This window comes from Clarias gariepinus, chromosome 22 (assembly GCF_024256425.1).
Source record: "Clarias gariepinus isolate MV-2021 ecotype Netherlands chromosome 22, CGAR_prim_01v2, whole genome shotgun sequence".
NCBI lineage: Eukaryota > Metazoa > Chordata > Actinopteri > Siluriformes > Clariidae > Clarias > Clarias gariepinus.
In genome coordinates this window covers 11,929,833-11,949,881 of record NC_071121.1, presented here as the reverse complement: position 1 = coordinate 11,949,881, position 20,049 = coordinate 11,929,833, and the positions used below count along the sequence as shown (strand labels likewise).

General features: G+C 38.9%; 1 protein-coding gene across 5 annotated transcripts; it reads left to right on the top strand.

Moving 5' to 3' along the window:
• Window positions 1–477: 477 nt before the first annotated feature.
• adnpb (activity-dependent neuroprotector homeobox b) lies at window positions 478–12,742 on the top strand. Of its 5 annotated transcripts, none has more exons than XM_053482760.1 (5): window positions 495–576; window positions 2,092–2,177; window positions 4,178–4,294; window positions 8,640–8,732; window positions 8,846–12,742. In XM_053482760.1, exons 3-5 carry the CDS (start codon window positions 4,187–4,189, stop codon window positions 11,705–11,707), a joined length of 3,063 nt encoding a protein of 1,020 aa, XP_053338735.1. In that variant the 5' UTR covers window positions 495–576; window positions 2,092–2,177; window positions 4,178–4,186; the 3' UTR covers window positions 11,708–12,742. The 5 variants fall into 5 exon arrangements, with proteins under 5 accessions (XP_053338733.1, XP_053338735.1, XP_053338734.1 ...); XM_053482759.1 differs by lacking the exon at window positions 495–576 and adding an exon at window positions 684–1,143; XM_053482762.1 differs by lacking the exon at window positions 495–576 and adding an exon at window positions 1,190–1,645.
• The last annotated feature ends 7,307 nt before the right edge of the window (window positions 12,743–20,049 follow it).

Below are 20,049 nucleotides of genomic sequence, written 5' to 3'. Positions count from 1 at the left end.
TAAGGTCTTAATTATTCCGTCTTGTCGCTGTCACTGTGCAGCTGTGAGCTTGAGGTTAAGCGCATATTAAGGCTGTTTCATTATAATGTATAAACTCCTACAACATTTCCAAAAGTTGCAAATCTGTCTCTCATATATATATATATATATATATATATTCCCTTTAGTGTTCTGCACTGATCACATTATCTCATGAAGCATGTATTAACCATTTAAGGCAAAGTTGTTCTGCACACATCATTACTGGGGTAACTTGGGGCATCCCAGTTGATTTATAGGTCTGATACCCCAGCATCCCACGTCTAAAAGTAGTCCCGGCAACTTGCGCGCAAAAAAGCAGCACAGCGCCACCACCTGAACTGAGTACTGAGGCACTGTATACATCCGACTCTCAGCGGGGGTAGATACCCAATGCAGAATTGACGCATCCACCTTTGTCCAATCAGCTCGTACCCAATGGCGCCCCCTATGGATATTTTGTCTGCTATTACACACGGGGGGTTGTTTACTGCGATATCACGGGGAAAAAATACCCGGCGCGAAGACGACCGGCTTTTTGAAGTCTCCGAATTCCAGGTAAGCTAAAGAGGGCACTCGTGAACAGGTAAAGTGATGATTAAAATGAGTGCTCGAGGACTTCGACTCCCTGCCGCCATCCTGATTTTTTTTTTCCTCTTCTATCATAATCAAACACATATGTCACTTCCGCCCTCTTTCACACGCCATTTTGAACGGAACATGTTAAGGATAGGGATGCATTGTTAAAAGGAAATGCTGCGAACGCGTTAAGTGTCGGTAATTATTACTGTAATTTAGATTGATGTAGACGGGATCGTGATAGGCGTGCTTTTATTTTCATCGGCAAAGTTTTCCGTCGCCGCTTTAGTTTCAGGTTTTCTAGATGAGTTGCAGCAAATCCCCGCCAGCCGAACGAGCAGAGGCAGACAGCTCCGGGGTCGGATAGTGGCAGGAGTCGAGCTCCCTCTTTCGGTGTGGTGTGTCCGCCTCGGCATCGCTTAGTGCGGAGAACCGGCTGCAGGCTGCAGGAGGAGGGACAGCACCGCGAGAGCGCCGCGCGTGCTTTGTCTCTCAGCAATTGTCCTGTTTGAGGGGGGGACTAACCTCAGCGGGAAGCCGAGTCAGGTAAAAGTGTGTGTGTGCTGTCAAACTCGGGGTAGATACTTACCGGGCTGCTTTGTAATGTCTAGGCAGCTACGCGGCTAACCAATAAAAATGATTTCAGTCAAGAAAACCCCGACGACGAGGCTGCTAGCTAACGTTAGCTACAATTAGAGGAGTTACTAGCTAGCTAGCAAACGGCAAGAATCCTGTCAGTCTCTCGGGCTAGGGTGGGTAAAGCGCCGCTTTAACTGACACAAATGACCAGAATAGTTAGCTAAACCACGGTCATACTTGTATTGACACTTCTGTTTTAGCTAGTCGACAAGCTAGAAGTCTGACCTAGCCGGTGAGAAACGGACATCTAAATAACAAGCACAAGGAGGAAGGCTCGAGAATCATGAGCTAACGGAGCTAGCCGGTTGGTGTAGAGACAGTTTTCTGTCACTGTTTTGTCACCAGGATCTACAGTATAATAAAACCAAAGAAGATAATAATAGAACGTATAGTCCAACATAAGCACCAGGTAGAGACATGTGATTATTTAAACACCTGCTGTCATCTCTGGACCTACACCAATCTACTACTAATTAATAACTTCTTATCCTGTGATAGATGCATAAATAATTTACTGTCACAATACAAGCCACTTGGATGAACACTTCCTTAATAATATGGTTATTTTAAGACATGCTTTATTTCACCCCTTGAGGGGGTTCATGACATGTCAGGAGTGTATAAATTTCTAATCTGGATCATTTGTCTGTATATTGATCTGCATGCCTCATATACAGTATGTGCTACATGGAGGAACTCTAAGTTTGATCAGAAAGTATGATTCTGGCTAAAAGTTAAGCATATTTTAAAAAGAATAATAAAAAAAGGTTGATTTATTAAAACAGATATCTACTTTTGGTCTAAGCTGATGCACAAGTTTACTTTATAAGTTTGCTCTTTCAATTTGGTTTACAGATCTGGAATGAAATATGGAGGCTTTCTAGCACTGTGTGAAAGAGATGTAGAAAAGGTTTAGGTGTCTTCAATCAGAAGTGACCAAGGTGAACAAAACTTTTGGGTTTCTATGACTGTCTATATGTACGTATGCATGCATGTTTGTGTAATTATATATGAAATGTTTTTCCTAATCCAGATCAGCTATATGGGTAGGATAACATTTTTTCCGGATCACCTGCACTAAGATGGTCAGGCTGAAAATAACCCCCACCCAAAATCCACTGCAGACATTTGCACCATGTTGGAGCCGCTGCCTCAATAGGAGGCGCCATTCTGTGATTGCAGTTCAGGAGGCAGCACAAAAAGAGAGCGGAAAAGGGGCAGGCAGAGTGGGGAGAGGCTTATATAACATGCAGGGCAGAGCTGATCTCTAGCGCCATCTTCTTTGGATGGGTGGATGGGGAAAAGCTAGAGTGAAGAGGAAGCTTTTTTTTTTTCCTTTTCTTTTTTTCTTTTTGAGATACAGAGCCGAGCTTGAAGTCAGTGCAGTGATATTGAGGTGCTGGTCAGTGGAGCATCCAGCGCTGTCACTGGGTTTCACTTAAAGAATTAGTTCAGTGCATGAACATTGCCCTTTGTATATTTTACTCTCACTATATAAATGCCGTTTTTGGTGAAAGACCAGGCCGATATAGGAGTAAAAAGCTAAATCCGGTATTTGCAGAAAGTTATAACATGGAATCAAAGTCTTTTATTAGTTGTGTGACCAAGTTTATGAGATGGAGATGAACTCCACACCTCACTGTTTCAACTACAAACTAGTTTTCGTGCCTCTGAAGCATTTGAATAGCTTGGTTATAAAGGACTTATGTTCAGTGCTAAATAATTTCTTCATCTATTATTATTTTTGTGTCTCTAGTTACTTACAAAATGCTAACATAGAAATTCTAAGAGGTCAGAATGCTAACAGAATAAATTGTTTTGTTATGCTACACATTGCTTTATAGTATCAGTATTGCAAATGGCAACAATAAACAAACAAACCTTACCAACAATAAACAAACAAACACAGGGACAAATTAAAGGAAAAAACCAAGCTGAGGTGCCAGAACAGATCAAGTGCTGTTCGATTGTACAAGTCTCTGGGACTGTACTGGTCACACATTTTCCCATTTTGATGGTGATGAAATGGTGGAGAACGCTGTCATAACGCGTTGATCGAAAATCTGCCATAGGTGTTGAGTTCTGGTAATATGCTATGACCTGTTGAAGGTCATAGCATATCATTTACATTATTTTCATACTCATTTAGTTATTCAATGAGCCCTTGTGTTCTGTAGATCGGGTGGTATGCTGAGACCACTGCTATCAGAAAAAGCAGTATGTCATTATTGGTTTTAAAGTTTTAGAAGATCAGACTGGCGCAAAGGTATAGACATCACATTGACGCTTCAGCATGCAGTATCTTCACAAATTTCCTATCTTCATAATTTGAATTTGTCAGCTTCTTTGGTACTATGACATTTCCTGGTGAATAAGCATTTTAGTGTCACTTTTTATGCCTTCCCATGTGCACAATCTCAGTCTCTGTCAGTGAGAATAAAACAAGACAATTATTTGGTCATTAATAAACAACTGAGTCACAGTTACAGCAATCAATTTCTGTGTGTGTCTGCTGGCTAATCAGAGTTTGAAAATGTGTTGTATATTTGACTTCGTTGGAGTCTGAGGTTCTTACAAATCCAAACAAAATTGTGGCATTTTATTAGAGAGAAAGTTTAATTTGCAAATACTCTTCAGTGTTTTTGTATATCGCAATAATTGCAATCTAAGTTGTTTTAATACAGATAAAAGATGTACGTGTTCTGCACTACACTCATATTTGTGGACTTGTAGAAGCTTGAATATGCGATGCAAGGGGATTGTAGTCACGGAACTTCACAGTCAAAGCTTTTAGTCCAAAAATTCTGAAGGTCATGTTTTAGGGTTGGTACTATTTTAGTACAATATCTTATTTTATTATTATTTTTTTTTTTTACTTGCAGAATGTGACTGTTTTAAACATGCATTTTAATGTTTTAATCTGTTGTTTTTCATTTTGTAGGTGGACAGCATGTTCCAACTCCCAGTTAACAACCTTGGCAGTTTGCGGAGGGCCAGGAAAAATGTAAAGAAAGTACTGGGGGATATTGGCTTAGAGTTTTGCAAGGATCATGTTGATGTAAGTATTGATGTCACTATGAAACCGTTGAATTAAATCTTTAATGGATTTAAAGATGTTCTGTTAACATGATGCTACAGTTCCTACAGATTATACCGATCCATTCTGTTTCATATGCCTTTTCCTATTTTAGTTAAATAGAGCTTATTATAACATTTAGAATTATCTAAAAATGCATTAAAGCATCAGCCGCATATTTAATGATGTTAAAAGCTTATGTAGGTGGAAGTGGTAAGCTTTTTAAGTTTGTCAGATGACGCGCTTATCATATTAATGGTGTGAAATGAACCTTTATAGGGCTTGGGCATGTGTTGAATATAAAAAATGCATGTAAATACAGTATATGCCAAACTGAAATATCAAGTTTGTCATAGTTCGCTATCTGTAAGCCAATCTACTCATGAAACCATGAACTCCATATAGGCCTTCAGTCTATGGAGGACAGATCGTACCAAATTTAGAGTATTTCTGCAGTTAAATGCATTCATATATAATTAAGTAAGTAAACCAACCAGTCAGTCTATCAGTATTTCAATCTCTATTTAAAGCTTCTGTTAATCTTTACAAGTAGCTGTTTTAAAATAAGTTGTTCGTTGTATATGAGCAGGTGTGAATTTATTTCATCATTAGCATTTTAAGGTATTAAAAATTAGCCAAGTTGCTGCACTGTGAATAAGATAATCCTGTTCAGTGTACTGCAAGAAGGTACGCAATATATATTTTTGTCCAGTTAAGTATTGTTTGTTTTTTTTCTCATTACTTACACATGCGCATATTGAAAAGCCAGCACTACAGATTCTGACCTTATTTTTTCTTTCTGTGACTGCTGTACTGCTGGAAATACACCAACACACTATGCAATGTTCATGACTCATGAGTTAAAACAAAAGTATTGTGGAGGCTTTGCTCTGTCATTCCTACACATTTCTTTAACACCAGCTTTGTACAAGAGTTATTTACATTGCCAGGGAGACACTGATGTGCTCTGATACTCCCACACTGATCTGATCAGATTGTTTATCTTTTGGTTATAATGAAATATAGTACACAATGTATATTTAACAATTCTACCATTGCTAAATTAGTATTCCTTGACATCTTTGGCATGCACAAATATTTTAAACATTCCAAGCCATGTTGATAGTGGCTTCACTAATTTATTAAGCATTTTATTTTTATATTTATTCAATAATTTAGCAATGAATATATTTCTAGATTCATACAAAGATTAATTCAAGGGTTCGTGCTATGCTTTAAGATAAAAAAAGAAGGCTGGGTTTGCTTTAATTTGAGTTTTTGTAATTGGACAGCTGTCCTGTGATTGTGATTGGACAGTAGAGCACACAGAGGTGCTTTTTAAGTGTACTGAGCAGAGCAGTTGCCAGACTTTGCCAAGTCTTATGCAACCACATTCATCCTGAAAATAATCACCCTAGTAATAACCATAATCATGTTGAAATGTCCTGCAAGGTAGCCAGACTACATATTTCGGATTTGTAGACCATCAAATGACAGGTACAGTCGAATCTCTTTGCAATAGACTTGCCAGAACTTTCATAATATGATCTGTGTAACTGTGGTTCATTTTAACTAAAATCAGTTGTATGTTCGTAATAGAACATAAGACTATTAAATAAAGCAATGCACTCTCCATGTGTTGTCGTAGTCGCAATGCTTGATGTACGAGTGCAAGTATGACACACCTCCTCCTGAGAAAATGACCTATCTGTTTCCTAGACTCCTAGCCACATTTTGCATGATTTAATCACAATAATCGGGTGAACAGTTTTCCGTTGTTTCAGTTAGGAGCCCGTCACAATTGGCACATGATGCATATCTATAGATTCAACATTTGCTTTACATGTACACGTGTTTGGCAGGTTTTCGTCCATGTTCATTTTATTAATGTCTATACACAGTATACTAATTAAAAGCAAACGATAGCTTGCACAAATCACACTGAAATTGAAACCACATGCAGAAAAAAATATTGCTAACCCTACATTCACACTAGCAAGCGACAAGTTGCTCATGCTATTTGGAGTTTGTCTTACGTGCATGTAGCAACCACTACTTTTGTCTCTCGGGTGTGCAGCGTCCAGAAATTTATTTTTAGTTCTGATGAGTAGATGTATATTGCTTATCAGTAACTAGTTAAACACAAGTTACACAATGCATTACTATGAACTTTTGTGAAAATTGGTTGGTTGATTTCCATAGTGCATGCATATTACTACTTCATACTAATTATGTTGACTTATTAACAAAGCAGGCTACACTGAATTGCCAAAGGTTTCTGGATACCTGACCATCATCACATCCTTATGTTCTTGCTTAACTTCCCATTTAAAATATAGTCTCGCTTCTTTTAATAACCCCCACACTTCTGGATTGGCATTCCTCTCAATTTTGGAGTGTGGCTTTGGGGATGTGCCCATTCATTTATAAGACGTTTAGTGAGGTCAGACATGTTGGGATGTTTTCTAACCTTGCAGACTGTGTCTTTATGGACTTCAGCTTTAATAAAGAGAAATTGTAATACATGTAATACATGTAATATGTACAGCCCACAAAGACATACTGTATAACTGTCTGCTTGCAGCTTTGTTGGTAATTTTTGCCACACATGGGCTGTGATGGTCAGGTATCCACAAACCCTTGACCACATAACTGTACTCAGTACAAAGACTGAAAAGCAATTCAAGACTGTCGCTATTTTGCTACATGGCATTTTGCTACATGGTATTCTTTTCATCTTGACCCATGTTCAGATTCTTTCACCTTACCCTGGTCCTTGACCAGTTTCTCATTTTCTTCTGATGATTAAACATTCTTTTGTGTAAGGATGCATTCTCAGGGTGATGGCAAGTGTTTGCATTTTGGCCAAGCATAGTGCTATGAGCTTAGGCCAAAATTGTATGTTTTTGGTTTCCTAAGGTCAGATAGGCTTTTTTATTTTTGAGTTTCCAGCATGTTTTTTGGTAAATTTCATAAACAATTTTTCACTGTTTAACAATGTTCACTAAATTAAATTGTCAGTTCTAATGATGATTGGGTCGCTCATCTAAAACTGTAGTTCCCATTTGGAAACTTCAAAAATGCTAATTCAAAAGTAGGACATGACCACAGTGCAGGATGTGACAAACTTTAAGATAACATAAGAGTCTGTGCTGGTGGTTCTCCAGGGTCTTTGGACCTCTAAAGGAGAGTGAAGCATAGCTGTTAGTTACAGCTAAAAAAATACAAATTAACCATTATTAATTATCAAGTTTGTATATTATTGTAAGTTTGCTTATACTAGTTTTTGACTGTTTTACTCATTCAAATAATGCTACAAATAATGTAAATTTGGACCTGATGTGTTTTGTCGGGAACTGAATAAATCGAATGTTCTTTGGCTACAATAAAATTAAAAACTATTATTCTAAACATTTAAATATTATTAATAATCAATAGAGGGTGTACATTGCAGTTAAATATTTAATTATTATTAATTTTTTTTTTAAATCCATAGGAGTACACGCAAATAGAATTATTCTGTTCCCTATCACTATGAACTATATTAAATTTTTTACTTTTGTTTATATTACAAAATATAAAACAAAGTATGAAAAAGCCTTAATTATACAAAAATAATACAGCACTAATATGATTTGTATAAATAGCTTTATTTTTACATGTATTGTTCAAGCACATTTCTTAGAAATTAGGAGAAAGGAGGTTATGTTTGGGAGAAGAGACCCCTTCCATAACAACACTGGGTAATTCTTCTTCAGGGGGTTTTTCTCTTTTTGTTTCTTGGTCTTTGGTTTGGACGTGGCAACCATTTGCACTAAAAATCTATTCAGAAAGACAGCGTTATTGTTCATAAGGTGTAGCACCCTGTTCGCCAACTTTTGCCCCGATCATACTTTTCAGCAAAGGCTTAGACATCACTCCACTCCACAAAATTCTTTTATCACATGCAATCCGCGACCACATACTGAGCAAAACTGATGCTTGGCGACGCACTCATGCTTTTGTTCAGCTGATAGCGGTAGCTTGGGATGATGGTTTCTGGGTCATGTTCCAAGGAGGAATTCGTAAATGGGGATAAATCTTCGTCTAATTTTTTGGTCGTGAACTGATTTGTTCGTACTTTATTTGCCCAATAATGAGAAGAAGACAAAACACATAAATTCAATTGACTTTACTGTGAACTCTTTTGAGTTCATTCATAATGAAAGTCCCCCATGCACTGTTAATGGAATACTGTAATTTATCCATGTGTTAGATATTACCTAAATAGAAACCAGGTGATTAGATTTGTATATATTTTTCACATATTCCCCATTGTCTGTTGCAGGACTATAAAGAGTTTGTGCCCAATGAGTTCTACGTCAAGAACACCACATGGGATGATGTGTGCATGTGGGATCCTTCTCTTACGAAAACACAAGTGAGTATAGTTACATTGTGCTGGAGAAGCAGCAGCAGCCACCAAATGCTGCATTACGTTATGTCAGTTGCTTTGTTTATATTAATAGTCTGTTTACATTTTTCTGCTTCTAGGACTACCGGTCAAAGCCATTCTGTTGTTCAGACTGCCCATTTTCTTCTAAGTTCTTTTCTGCTTATAAGAGCCACTTTCGCAATGTTCACAGTGAAGACTTTGAGAATCGAATCCTTCTTAACTGCCCGTATTGCACTTACAATGGGAACAAGAAGACCCTGGAGACCCACATCAGACTCTTTCACATACCCAACAATGCGGTGCGCCAGAGGACGGGGGGCCTCCAAGGGGCAGTAGCTGGGTTGAAGGATGGTAATCGCCTGGACAAGCCTCGAGACAGTGTAGAGCAGGCAGTGTACTACTGTAAGAAATGCACTTATAGGGACCCACTATACAATGTTGTGCGCAAGCACATCTATAGGGAACACTTCCAACACGTAGCTGCTCCGTATTTGGCCAAACCTGGTGAGAAGTCAATGACTCCTAATGGATCAACAGCCGGTCCTGACACAGGCAAAGGTAGCGTAACAGATTCTAATAGTCTTGCAGGTGCTAGTAACAGTAACAGCTCAGCCATTCACTGTAAGCGCTGCCTTTTTGTGCCTCGTACTTATGAGGCTCTAGTGCAACATGTCATTGAGGACCATGAACGCATTGGCTACCAAGTTACTGCCATGATTGGCCATACAAATGTTGTTGTACCTCGTGCCAAGCCTGTTATAATGGTGGCTCCTAAATCCCAAGGAGACAAAAGCGTTTCTAGCGTTCCATCAAAGGGCACTTTGGTGACATCAGGGCTGCGGCCATTGTCCACACAGCAGTTAAGTCGTATTGTAATTCCTAAAGGGAATTTGAACTCCACTCGGCTCTTATCGGATGTTAATTTAAAGTCTGGTACATTTGGCTTGAAATCTGCCACTTCTCAGGCAGTGTCCATTGGGGGACAGCAAGTGCGCGTTGCTTTACCAGGCAGTTCACAGCTTTCAATGACCCAGCAATCCCAAACATCCAGACCTCAACTTTCTTCTAATAGTCTACGCAGCCCAATTTCTGCATCAACATCTGCTTCTGTTCTGAAGATTCCACCACTGACCTCACGAATTCAGGCAGCTGCTACTAGTGTAACATCTGCTGCTCCCAGGAAAGGTATTTCTGTCCTGGGCACATCATACACTCAGAAATGGAAGATCTGCACAATCTGCAATGAGCTCTTTCCAGAAAATGTGTATAGTTCTCATTTTGAGAAAGAACACAAAGCTGAAAAGGTGCCAGCGGTGGCCAACTACATTATGAAGATCCACAACTTCACCAGTAAATGCTTATATTGCAACCGCTACCTGCCCAGCGACACGCTACTCAACCATATGCTAATCCATGGTTTATCATGTCCATACTGCAGGGCTACATTCAATGATGTGGAGAAGATGGTGGTACACATGCGAGGGTCACATCCCAATGAGTCTGTTGGGGTACGTACCGATTCCCCACTGACATTTGATCTCACCCTTCAACAGGGAAACCCCAAGAATGTCCAGCTGATTGTCACCACGTATAATATGCGAGATGCTCCTGAAGAATCTGTGGCATTCCATGCCCAAAACAAATCTTCACCCAACACACAGACAAATAAGCCTCCAAATCAACGCTTCTCGAAGATATCTACTGAGTCCCCAGATGCAACAGTTGTTAAGAGTGGACCACAGACAGCTGTTCCCTATAAGAGAGATGTGGGTAAGACCCTTTGTCCACTCTGCTTCTCCATCCTGAAGGGTCCTATCTCTGATTCCCTTGCACACCACTTGAGGGAGAGACACCAGGTGATCCAGACAGTGCATCCAGTGGAGAAAAAGCTGACCTATAAGTGCATACATTGCCTTGGTGTCTACACCAGTAACATGACAGCATCTACTATCACTTTGCATCTAGTGCACTGCCGGGGTGTGGGCAAAACTCAAAACGGCCAGGACAGCAGGTCTTCTGCAACTTCTCGGCTTGTAAAGGCTCAGGGAGCTTCCTTAAAACGTTCCGGCTTTGCAAATGATGGTGAAATTGACCCAAAGAAACGCAAAGTAGGGCTCGAAGACTACACGCAGTCAGGCCCACTTGCCTTAATTGAGCAAAAAGAGGAGCCTGTTGCATTGGCCTTAAATCCAAAGGGCCACGAGAATGAGTCCTATGAGGCTCGCAAGGCTTTTCTCACAAAGTATTTCAACAGACAGCCCTACCCCACCCGTCGCGAAGTGGACAAGCTAGCATCCAGTCTCTGGCTGTGGAAATCAGACGTATCAAGCCATTTTGAAAACCGAAGAAGGAAATGTGTCCGCGACTGTGAAAAACAGAAAGTTAGTGTTTTACTAGGATTCAAAATGAACCATGTTATGCAGTTACAACATGTAATGGACTTTGACGCAGAGTGTTACTTTGAAACCAATGAAAAGGAGCAAAAATGTCGAACATCGCGGGATTTCATAGGCAGATCTGCCGTTGCGATTAGACGACAAAAAGAGCAACAAGCTATTACTAATGGTGATATCCAGGAGCATGACGTGCCAGCTAGATCTACTGCCAATGCCTCACCACACTCTAATGGTCAGAAGGTCACCAGCGGGTATGGTTGCAATGAGCCTGTCAAAACACTTTTAAAACCTGGGGAACTTATAAATTCGGAGCCCATTTCTGTTGACTCGGACAGTGATGATGAGAGAGATCTTAAGGAACCACAAGAAAATGACTCCAAGTTGAACATCCAGATAGCTAGTGTCATAAAAAGTGAAGAGAATACAAGTGACTCTTACCCAGAGGATTCTCTCAACGGTGAAAACGGTTATGGATCATTAGATGAGCTGCAAAACAGAGAAAACCCCACAGAAGAGGGTCAGGATGGACAATCAGATACCTCTCTTGGAAAGCAACAGGTCTGATATTTAAATGCAGTTACAAATGCATACAGTTCACATGTTATGTTTCCCAGCGATCAACAGTGCTGCCTCATTTGAAATTGTGGACCACGCTAACAGGCAGTGAGATGAAATACTTTTCGTAAACTTTCTGAAGCCATTTTAAAGGCAAACAAGACAGACTTTTGATAATGTATAGGTGAGTGTTAAATTAGTTTACTGACATGGAGGCAAGAAGGAGCTTTTCCTCAGGCTAGGGAAAGAGAAAACTTAAAATGCCCCAATCAGTAGAATATGTTTTGCCTTTAGTTTGTTCCTTTGAAAATTTCACAAAATACTTAATGTACGTCTAGCCACTATTGTGTGGCCGGGCGAGTGTTTATTAGAATCACAGGTATTCCTGAATTTCATGTAATCATATAGCTAGTGTATATTTGTACAGTCTTTTAGTTCTGTCTAAGATGTTGGTGTATGTGTGCTCAGATTTGCTAATCATTTTGTGCTCACTCTAGATGGTCATACGTTATACATTGGTTCTCTTAATGGATGTGGCTTTTGGTGGCTGTTCAACATGGTTATTTTCAAACAAACTATTACAGTTTGCTAAGTAATATATCTATATATTAAAAAATCAACTAAAATAACCTTTTGCTTTTTTTTTTTTTTTTTGTTTATAACTTAAGTATTCTTTTTTTTTATGCTCGCCATGACATACAATTAGTCCACTGTAAGAGCAGTTTGCTCTGATACAATTGCTGTCCTGAGGTCTGGGCACAGAGCATTGAGAATGACCTTCATTGCGTTGTGCTTTGTTTTATTTTTGCCCAGTTTCAGCCTCTTCAGAACAGTGCTTTTTTTCTCACATAACTACTTTTTTATTGCTTCCATGAATGGACTCTGGATTCTGCCTGTAGTGCACAAAGAGCCTTCACCATCAACCTGACTTGTTGTCTATATGTTTTAGTTTGTGACCTGCAATTATGTTTGTATGTTTTGTTTCAGTTTGTTTATTTCACTTAAAGCATTTCTGAATAATAAAGTGCTGTATTGTGCTTATCATAGTGGTTTTAAAACTGCCCTCCTTCTCAAATTTAAAACCACACTGTTGGTCCACTCTAAGGTACAGTCACAATGAGTTGGTCAAAAAACAGTTTTAAAACCTTGGGGCTCTGAGCCTGTCTCTGTGGACATTAAGATCATGGCCCCGACATTTACATCTAGTTCACCCTAATAGTAGTTGTCCGTTAAAACCTGGATATTCATATTAAATAACAATTTAGCGCCTTAATATCCAACTCTAGATTTCTCTGTAGCTTCTTGTGAACCAGGATGAGAAATAGCTATCGATGCTGTATGTTTATACCTTCACACAAAGTGCCACGAAATTAAATGAGGTTTATGGGTAAATTGAATCAATGCGCCTTCTAGGGAATAGTGAAGAATAAAATTTAATAAAAGCGCTAATGTCTAACTTGGCCATGCACTAGAAAGACGTTGTGCCAAATCATCAAACATCACTCAAACAATGGAAATGCCAAGATTAATATTACTTTATTCACCTTCAGTTACTGCTTTGCACTAATCAATCAGGAAGACCTTCCCAAAACCCTCTTTCTTTAGGTGAGAATGCACTTTGGATACACTAGGGGCACATTTGCATATGAGGGTGATGTGGTGTAGCCTGTAGCATCCACTGGCTTGATTTGGGAAGCCCATGCAGATATGGAGAGAATGATATGGAGAGAACATGAAACTTCACACGGACTGTAACCCGAGATCGATATTGAAGTGGGAGCAATGGTGCTATGAGACTGTAACACTACCTGCTGTACTACAAAGCCTCCTAAAACAAAACCTAGTTTAAAATTTCTGTTATTGTTCTATACATGTCAACAATCTGAAGTGTGAACTGATTTAATTATTTTTTTATCATTACCCCTTTTTCTTTGTGTGTGTTTGTGTGGCAACTGAATGTCACAAATAGTTGGGAATGTGGATTCATGGCTTTTCTCATAGTGAAAAAGGCCTCAAAATGGAGGGAAAGTCTGAGAATGTATCCCCTCCCCCTCCCTACTCAATGTAATCTGCTGTCGTAGTCTGAGAGAGAGAAAGGGAGTGTGTGTGTGCACGCGCATGTAGAAGGAAAGAAGGCTCTGAGAGGCCTGGCTGGCTGATGGAGGCCCTTGCAGTCTTGTCTGCAAAGCAGTACTGACATGGGGGAGGGGAGGTGGGAAGCAGGCGTCAGTGAATACTCTATACTGCCTCCTGTTGTTAGAAAAAGAAAACTTCCTGCAGTAGTGGGTGAATAGTGAGTAAAATTCCTGTCAGTATCTCATCATCTGTTTGAGTTTTAACATCATACACCTAGTAGGTTTATGCAACACTCCTGACTTAAGCGTAGTCAGTGGTGCCTAATCATGCTCCTAAAAATGGTAGCATGAGCAATAGAGGGGAAAAAATCGAAACTAGTTGATACAAGATAAAACCAAGGTGAGTAGAAATGATCTAAATTGTTACCGAGCTTAATCATGCAAAATTGTGGTGAGGTAAAAGAGGTCAGCCAGTAACTAGAGCTCACCAGTACATAAAGAAATAAAAGGCTTCCATTAAAAAAAAAAAAAAACTTGAAAGGCCAACATGAAAGGTTTGTGTAGCACTTACTTGAGTGCTAGCACACCCTTTTGATATAATTAGAGCCGATTTAATATACAGGCACTGATTAATGAATGTGTCTCATACAGCATGGGCATCAGCTGGAGTGGGAATAGGCTGTGTGAAATGTAGAAGTGACTAATTACAAAGCATAAATTCTAATAAGCAGAGGAACTGGCCAGGGGGGTGAAAAGTTGAAAAAGCTTAAAGATAAGTATGGACTTCTAGGGCTAATAATTGTACTTGGGAAAGTTGTAGGGGTGCTTTAAAACCCAGACCCATTTGCAAACCACTGGACATAAGAGAATGAAACATATCAGCTGTCCAAAGTCTAGATGCAGGTGTCTGGCTGTCTGGAAGGTTGTCAAATTGCAGCTGTCTTTATTATGGGAATGTGTGAAATTGTGGGAACCTCAGGCAACGCATGGGGGGAAAAAAGTCTTGTTTTGTGCCATGACATTTCTAAAAGGCACTCTCCTTCAGTTGGTTTAAAGCCAAAAAATATAACATTTTGTCTGTTAAATGTTTAATAATGTACGTACTACTTTGAAAACCCGAATTGTGATCTAATTGTTTTTTTTTTTTATGTTTTTAATGTTATGAGTTTGTTTTTGGACAGAATATTCTTTTGTGGATTTTAACCTATTTGTTTGATGCTACAGTACCCAATTTTTTAAAATTTATTTATTTAATTTTACTAGGCATTGGAAATTATACTATAGGCATTTCTTTTTCACATCATTGTAAGCATTTACATCTTGACTTTATGCATCATATATTTAGACATGCTCATGGTGTCATACAAATGCTCAACATGATCTAGTTTCTATTAACTACTGCCCCACTTGCAACCATCGTTTTCCAGATGTGCTTACTCAATTTTTTATGCTTAAAAAAAAAAAAAAAAAAAAAATGATCTAACCATTTTTGTGAACTCTGATTGAAATTTATTGGATGGTATGTTAAATCAATTGTGGTTAGCTACTGACTAAATTATTATGGTTTCAGCATCAGTTATTAGTGAGCATTTTTTCTATTTTTTAAATGGTGTCAGTGTGATTATCTCCACTCTACTTATTTTATATGCCTACTTTATTAATGTGCACATGTTTTGGTAATTTTAGTTTACCTGTATTGCTTTTTAAAAAAAAATTATAATCCTCTTAAACTAAACCAATGGCTTAACCATAGATGCAGCAAATAGCAAGAGGAGGCAAGGAACAAAGTACAAATACTACATTACTGAACTATTTCTTCTCGCTTCATTTAAACAGACGATCACATAAAATTGCATTTATTTTTAAAAATCTAAACATAAGCATTTAGGTAATTTTATTACACATAGTACTTCTACTTGAGTAAAACATATAAGTGGTACTTTACTTGGGTTGGAGTAATTTATTTTGTACTGTAGTAAGTACTGTAATAAATTTGTGTACTTCTGCCTCCCCTGCACATAACATAAAGAATTAATTTACTGACAAATCTATTCTGGTTATGATCATGATCGATCTGGAGCAAATCCCTGGAAAACAAGGCAGAAACACACCCTTAGAGAAAGTTCACACACGATCAAACCATTGATCTTTGATGCTGTGTGGCATCATAGCTGCCCCCTGTGCCACCAAGTTATGAACATATGAACATCATACTCATGCTTTTTTAAACACCCTGTTCACCCCTTTGCTGTACTAAATGCATCCTCTTTGCTTAGAATGCACTAGATTTTCCATCCCAAATTCATCATTCAGTGGGGTTCAGGTCACACTCTGTGTTGACCACTGGAGTTCTTCCACTGCAAAATTGGTAAACCTTGTTCTTTCTTTGTGAACAAGAGAAACTGTCATGCTGAACCAGGTTTGGGCCTCTTACTTCTATTGAAGGGACACTGCAATGCTATCTCATGCAAAGACATAAATTGTCTGCTTTTGACTTTAATATGAAAAAATCACACATGGGTGGTTGTCTGGTGTCCACTTATGTGTGACCTTACATTGCAGTTATTTTGTGAAACATTTTGTCAGTTTTATTGCACCTTGTATTAACAGGCCGTTTTTTTTTTTTTTTCATTGAGAACAACAGAATGCACCAAACTGTTACTTTTACTCTCGCTCATCCTCTATACCGCTTTATCCTGTATTCAGGGTCACGGGGGCTTGTAGCCTATCGCAGAGGCTTAGGGCATGTACACCCTGGACAGGGTGCCAATTCATTGCAGGGCACATGTCCACACATCTGCATGTCTTTGGATTGTGGGAGGAAACCCACCAAGCGAGGGGAAAGCACACCTGCACACCTGGCCGGGAATCGGACCCAGACCCAATACTTTGGGTATTACCACGCACACTGTCCAATAACTATGTGGTTGGATTGACAAACACATCTAAATTAACCACAGAAAGATTGGAGTGCAATCTAACATGTACGTAATATGTACAGAATGAAACTCTTAACAGCTGTAAGCCTCTTATGCAAGGCAGTATCTAATTCAAGCACAGAGCTGAGTAATAAAGAGTCCTTAATCAAGCATCCAGCAGTGACTCTCCATCAGTGTTGAAATTTGATCAGTGTCATCCTTAAGTACTGAGCTACAAATGTAGCACTGCAGTACAGCAAGTAATGAAAGAATGAGGCATAAACTACAAGGTTGAAATTTAAAACTGTTTATTCATTCATCTTCAGTAACCGCGCTTATACCGATCAGGGTCATAGTTCTTCTCTCTATAGGGAATGTCACCTTTATTTTAAGGATATTAAATCAAAGTTATTGTTATTCTTTCTATGTATACGTTTTTTCTTTTTTAGTGACGTAAAAGTATTGAATAAATAAAAATCACTTTAAATGCATCTGCTTGCAAGTACTTTGCTGCGATCCGGTGAGATCCTTGAAGACTGAGTATCTATCCATGTGTAGTTTCTTCAGGCATGTAGTGTTGATTGTGTGAATGTTGATGGTCTACATGTACAGTGTCATGGAAACCAGAGTTCTTCCACTGAGGAGGGTTTTTCGAAAGCTGCCTGAATGTGAATGAAAAAATAACCGAAACTCACTGAAAATAGCTCCACCTTTAAATCTTCAGTTTGTAGCGTTCAGGTCAAGAGCTCACTTAATCAACACCCAACCCTCCTGAATAGCAAAAACAGTTAAGGTTACCAAAGCCCTCTGTTAACTTTATCCTGCTGCTGCGAAGGGCAGGCATGTGGTCAGTAAAATGTTCAGTTCTAATTCAGACATTTTAAAATCATATTATAAGCAAATTGTGTCTGTCAAGAACTTGTACAAACTCTAGACACCATAATAGGAACACCTGCAACCCTTTTCAATTCATGCTATTATCCAGTTAGCCACCCATGGTGCATGAACACAGTGCATAGGATCATACTGTACAAGTCACATCGCTTCAGGTAATGTTCACATCAGACTTCGAAATAGTTCGAAAAAAGTGATTTCATGACATGACTGTGGTGTGCGTTGAGAAGAAAACTATGCTAACTCAGATAATCATGCTTTACAACCTTGGTGAATAGTAAACAATCGCAGAACATGCGCAACATATTGAACCTTGAGGAAGATAGCCTTCATCAACAGACCACATTCATCTCCAGGCAATCAAGGACAGGAATTTCTCTCTACATCGACTCACCAAACATGGGCAGCTGAAAATGAGGTTTAGTTGACTACTACTCATTGACTACACCGTGTATTCAGGGTCGCGGGGGGCCTGGAGCCTATCCCGGGAGACTTAGGGCATGAAGCAGGGTACACCTGGCCAGGAATCGAACCCGAACCCTGGCGGTGCAAGAGGACAGTGCCAACCACTAACCGACAGTGCCACCCAGTTGACTACGATTTCAGGCCTTGATCACAGGCACAGATCACAATTTTTCCCTCATTCTGATGTGAACATTAACTTAACTTTCAACCTGTATCTTCATGATTTTATGCATTGCACTGCTCCTACTGTACAGTATATAATGACATGAATGAGTGAGGTGTCTCCTTTTTAAGTGGCAGATATGTGTCTTTTATATTTTTCTTTTTTTGTAGTAGTAGTAGTGTTTTCATGGTAGTGTTTAATAAATCTGACTTATTGTCTTCATGGTTTAGGATTTAACGGGTGTTTATCTGGAAAACGTAAAGACACTCATTTTCTGTAATGGGATTGTTCATTCCTTTAAACATATGGGTCACTTAGCATATTATAGTTTATATAAAACTGTCATTTAAGGACAAAACAGTAGAATGCGAGCTGTACTGTACAGTGAGTGTTTTGAGTCACATTTGAAAACCCTGAGTATATGCAGTATCTGCTATGAGCCAATATTTTGAGCTTTATTTTTTGCTCTATTCTGGTCACTTTTGACAGAACGAAGCCTTTAAAATAGTCTGAAAGCCAAAAAACAGGTGTGATTTCCTGAAGATATTGCTTACTAATGCTCTTCCGTTATGTCTTTCAACTATGTTGATGTGTCTCCAAGCAATAAACTCCTGCTAGAAGACTTCACTTGTCATGTTTATTGTCCCATTCAAGAAAATAACCCCCTGGTCATAAAGCATCCGAGCACTAACATGTAGTGCCGGTATTAATATAATATCTTTCATAAAGTGATGTGAAATTCACAATTCAAGTTTTTCTTCTGACCATTAGATGGCAATAGTATACCTTGAGTCAATGTTGTTTTCAGCACTTTATGTTCAGCTTGTATCAGTGTGTGGGAGTAGGAGTGTGCTGTGATTGTCAGTTTAACAAAATGAAAGGTCGGAAGGGAAAGGAGTGTTGCGTTCTGGTGCTCAGGTAACCTACGCAATGGCAACTTGGTTTACCGATGCTTGTTTATTTCCCACTGAGTGGAGTCGAACAAATATGTTAGAGGTTACAAACCATTTATTACTGGACAAGCGTAAAAATAGCTGGACAAAAAATCGCACAGGTTTGGGGGACGTGGATATTTCAAGCTCCTGGATGGGAATGGAAACATTGAATAAAAATGTAGAGCTATTAGTGGTAAAGGTGGCATTTAGGAAATGATCGAATTAATTCTTTTTTAAAGATATCCTAAAAGAAACAATGTTAGCATGGAATATGGAATCTATTTTTTTGTTCACATTTTTCCAGTCCAGACAAACAGGCTTGGCCCCATCCACAGCAAAGCTCTGCCTTTTTTCCCTTAAAAGGCAAAAAGTACAGATGGATGACAAATTAAAGAGAAAACATTGTGGCTACTTTATGCTCTGGGGAAATTTCCTAGCATGCAGTCAGCCCAGTAACTCACAAAAAATAAATAAATAAATAAATAAAATACTCTCCATCATTATGGCCTCACTATGGCCTTCGCGGTCACCTGATCACAACCATACTGAAGACCTATGAGAGGTTTTGGACCAACAATTTAGACTCCACCACAATCACTAACCCACATACCAACAACAAATCGTTAAGAAGAATTGTGTGTGTGTGTGTGTGTGTGTGTTTAAAAAATTGCTAATAATAAAATTTTACAAGCCATATTGGAGCTTTTTTGGAGGCTTTAGTGGCCCAAAACCTTATTACGACACACAGATTTAGACTTTTCATTTAATTCTGCACTTATTTGCATGTTTGTTGAGAAGTGGATGACTTGGCAATGTTTTCGCTATAATTGTTATTTGCCTTTGAGGCAGCAAGTGATTCTAAAATTACAAAATGATTCTTTAATAGTTAATAAACTCTAGC

What these genes read in the sequence shown, in the direction of transcription:
- adnpb (XM_053482758.1), top strand. Translation starts at nt 4,187, where the DNA reads ATGTTCCAACTCCCAGTTAACAACCTTGGCAGTTTGCGGAGGGCCAGG. An exon ending in TTTGCAAGGATCATGTTGAT is followed by an intron (nt 4,295 to 8,639) that starts GTAAGTATTGAT and finishes TGTCTGTTGCAG; the next exon opens with GACTATAAAGAGTTTGTGCC. An exon ending in CTTCTCTTACGAAAACACAA is followed by an intron (nt 8,733 to 8,845) that starts GTGAGTATAGTT and finishes TTCTGCTTCTAG; the next exon opens with GACTACCGGTCAAAGCCATT.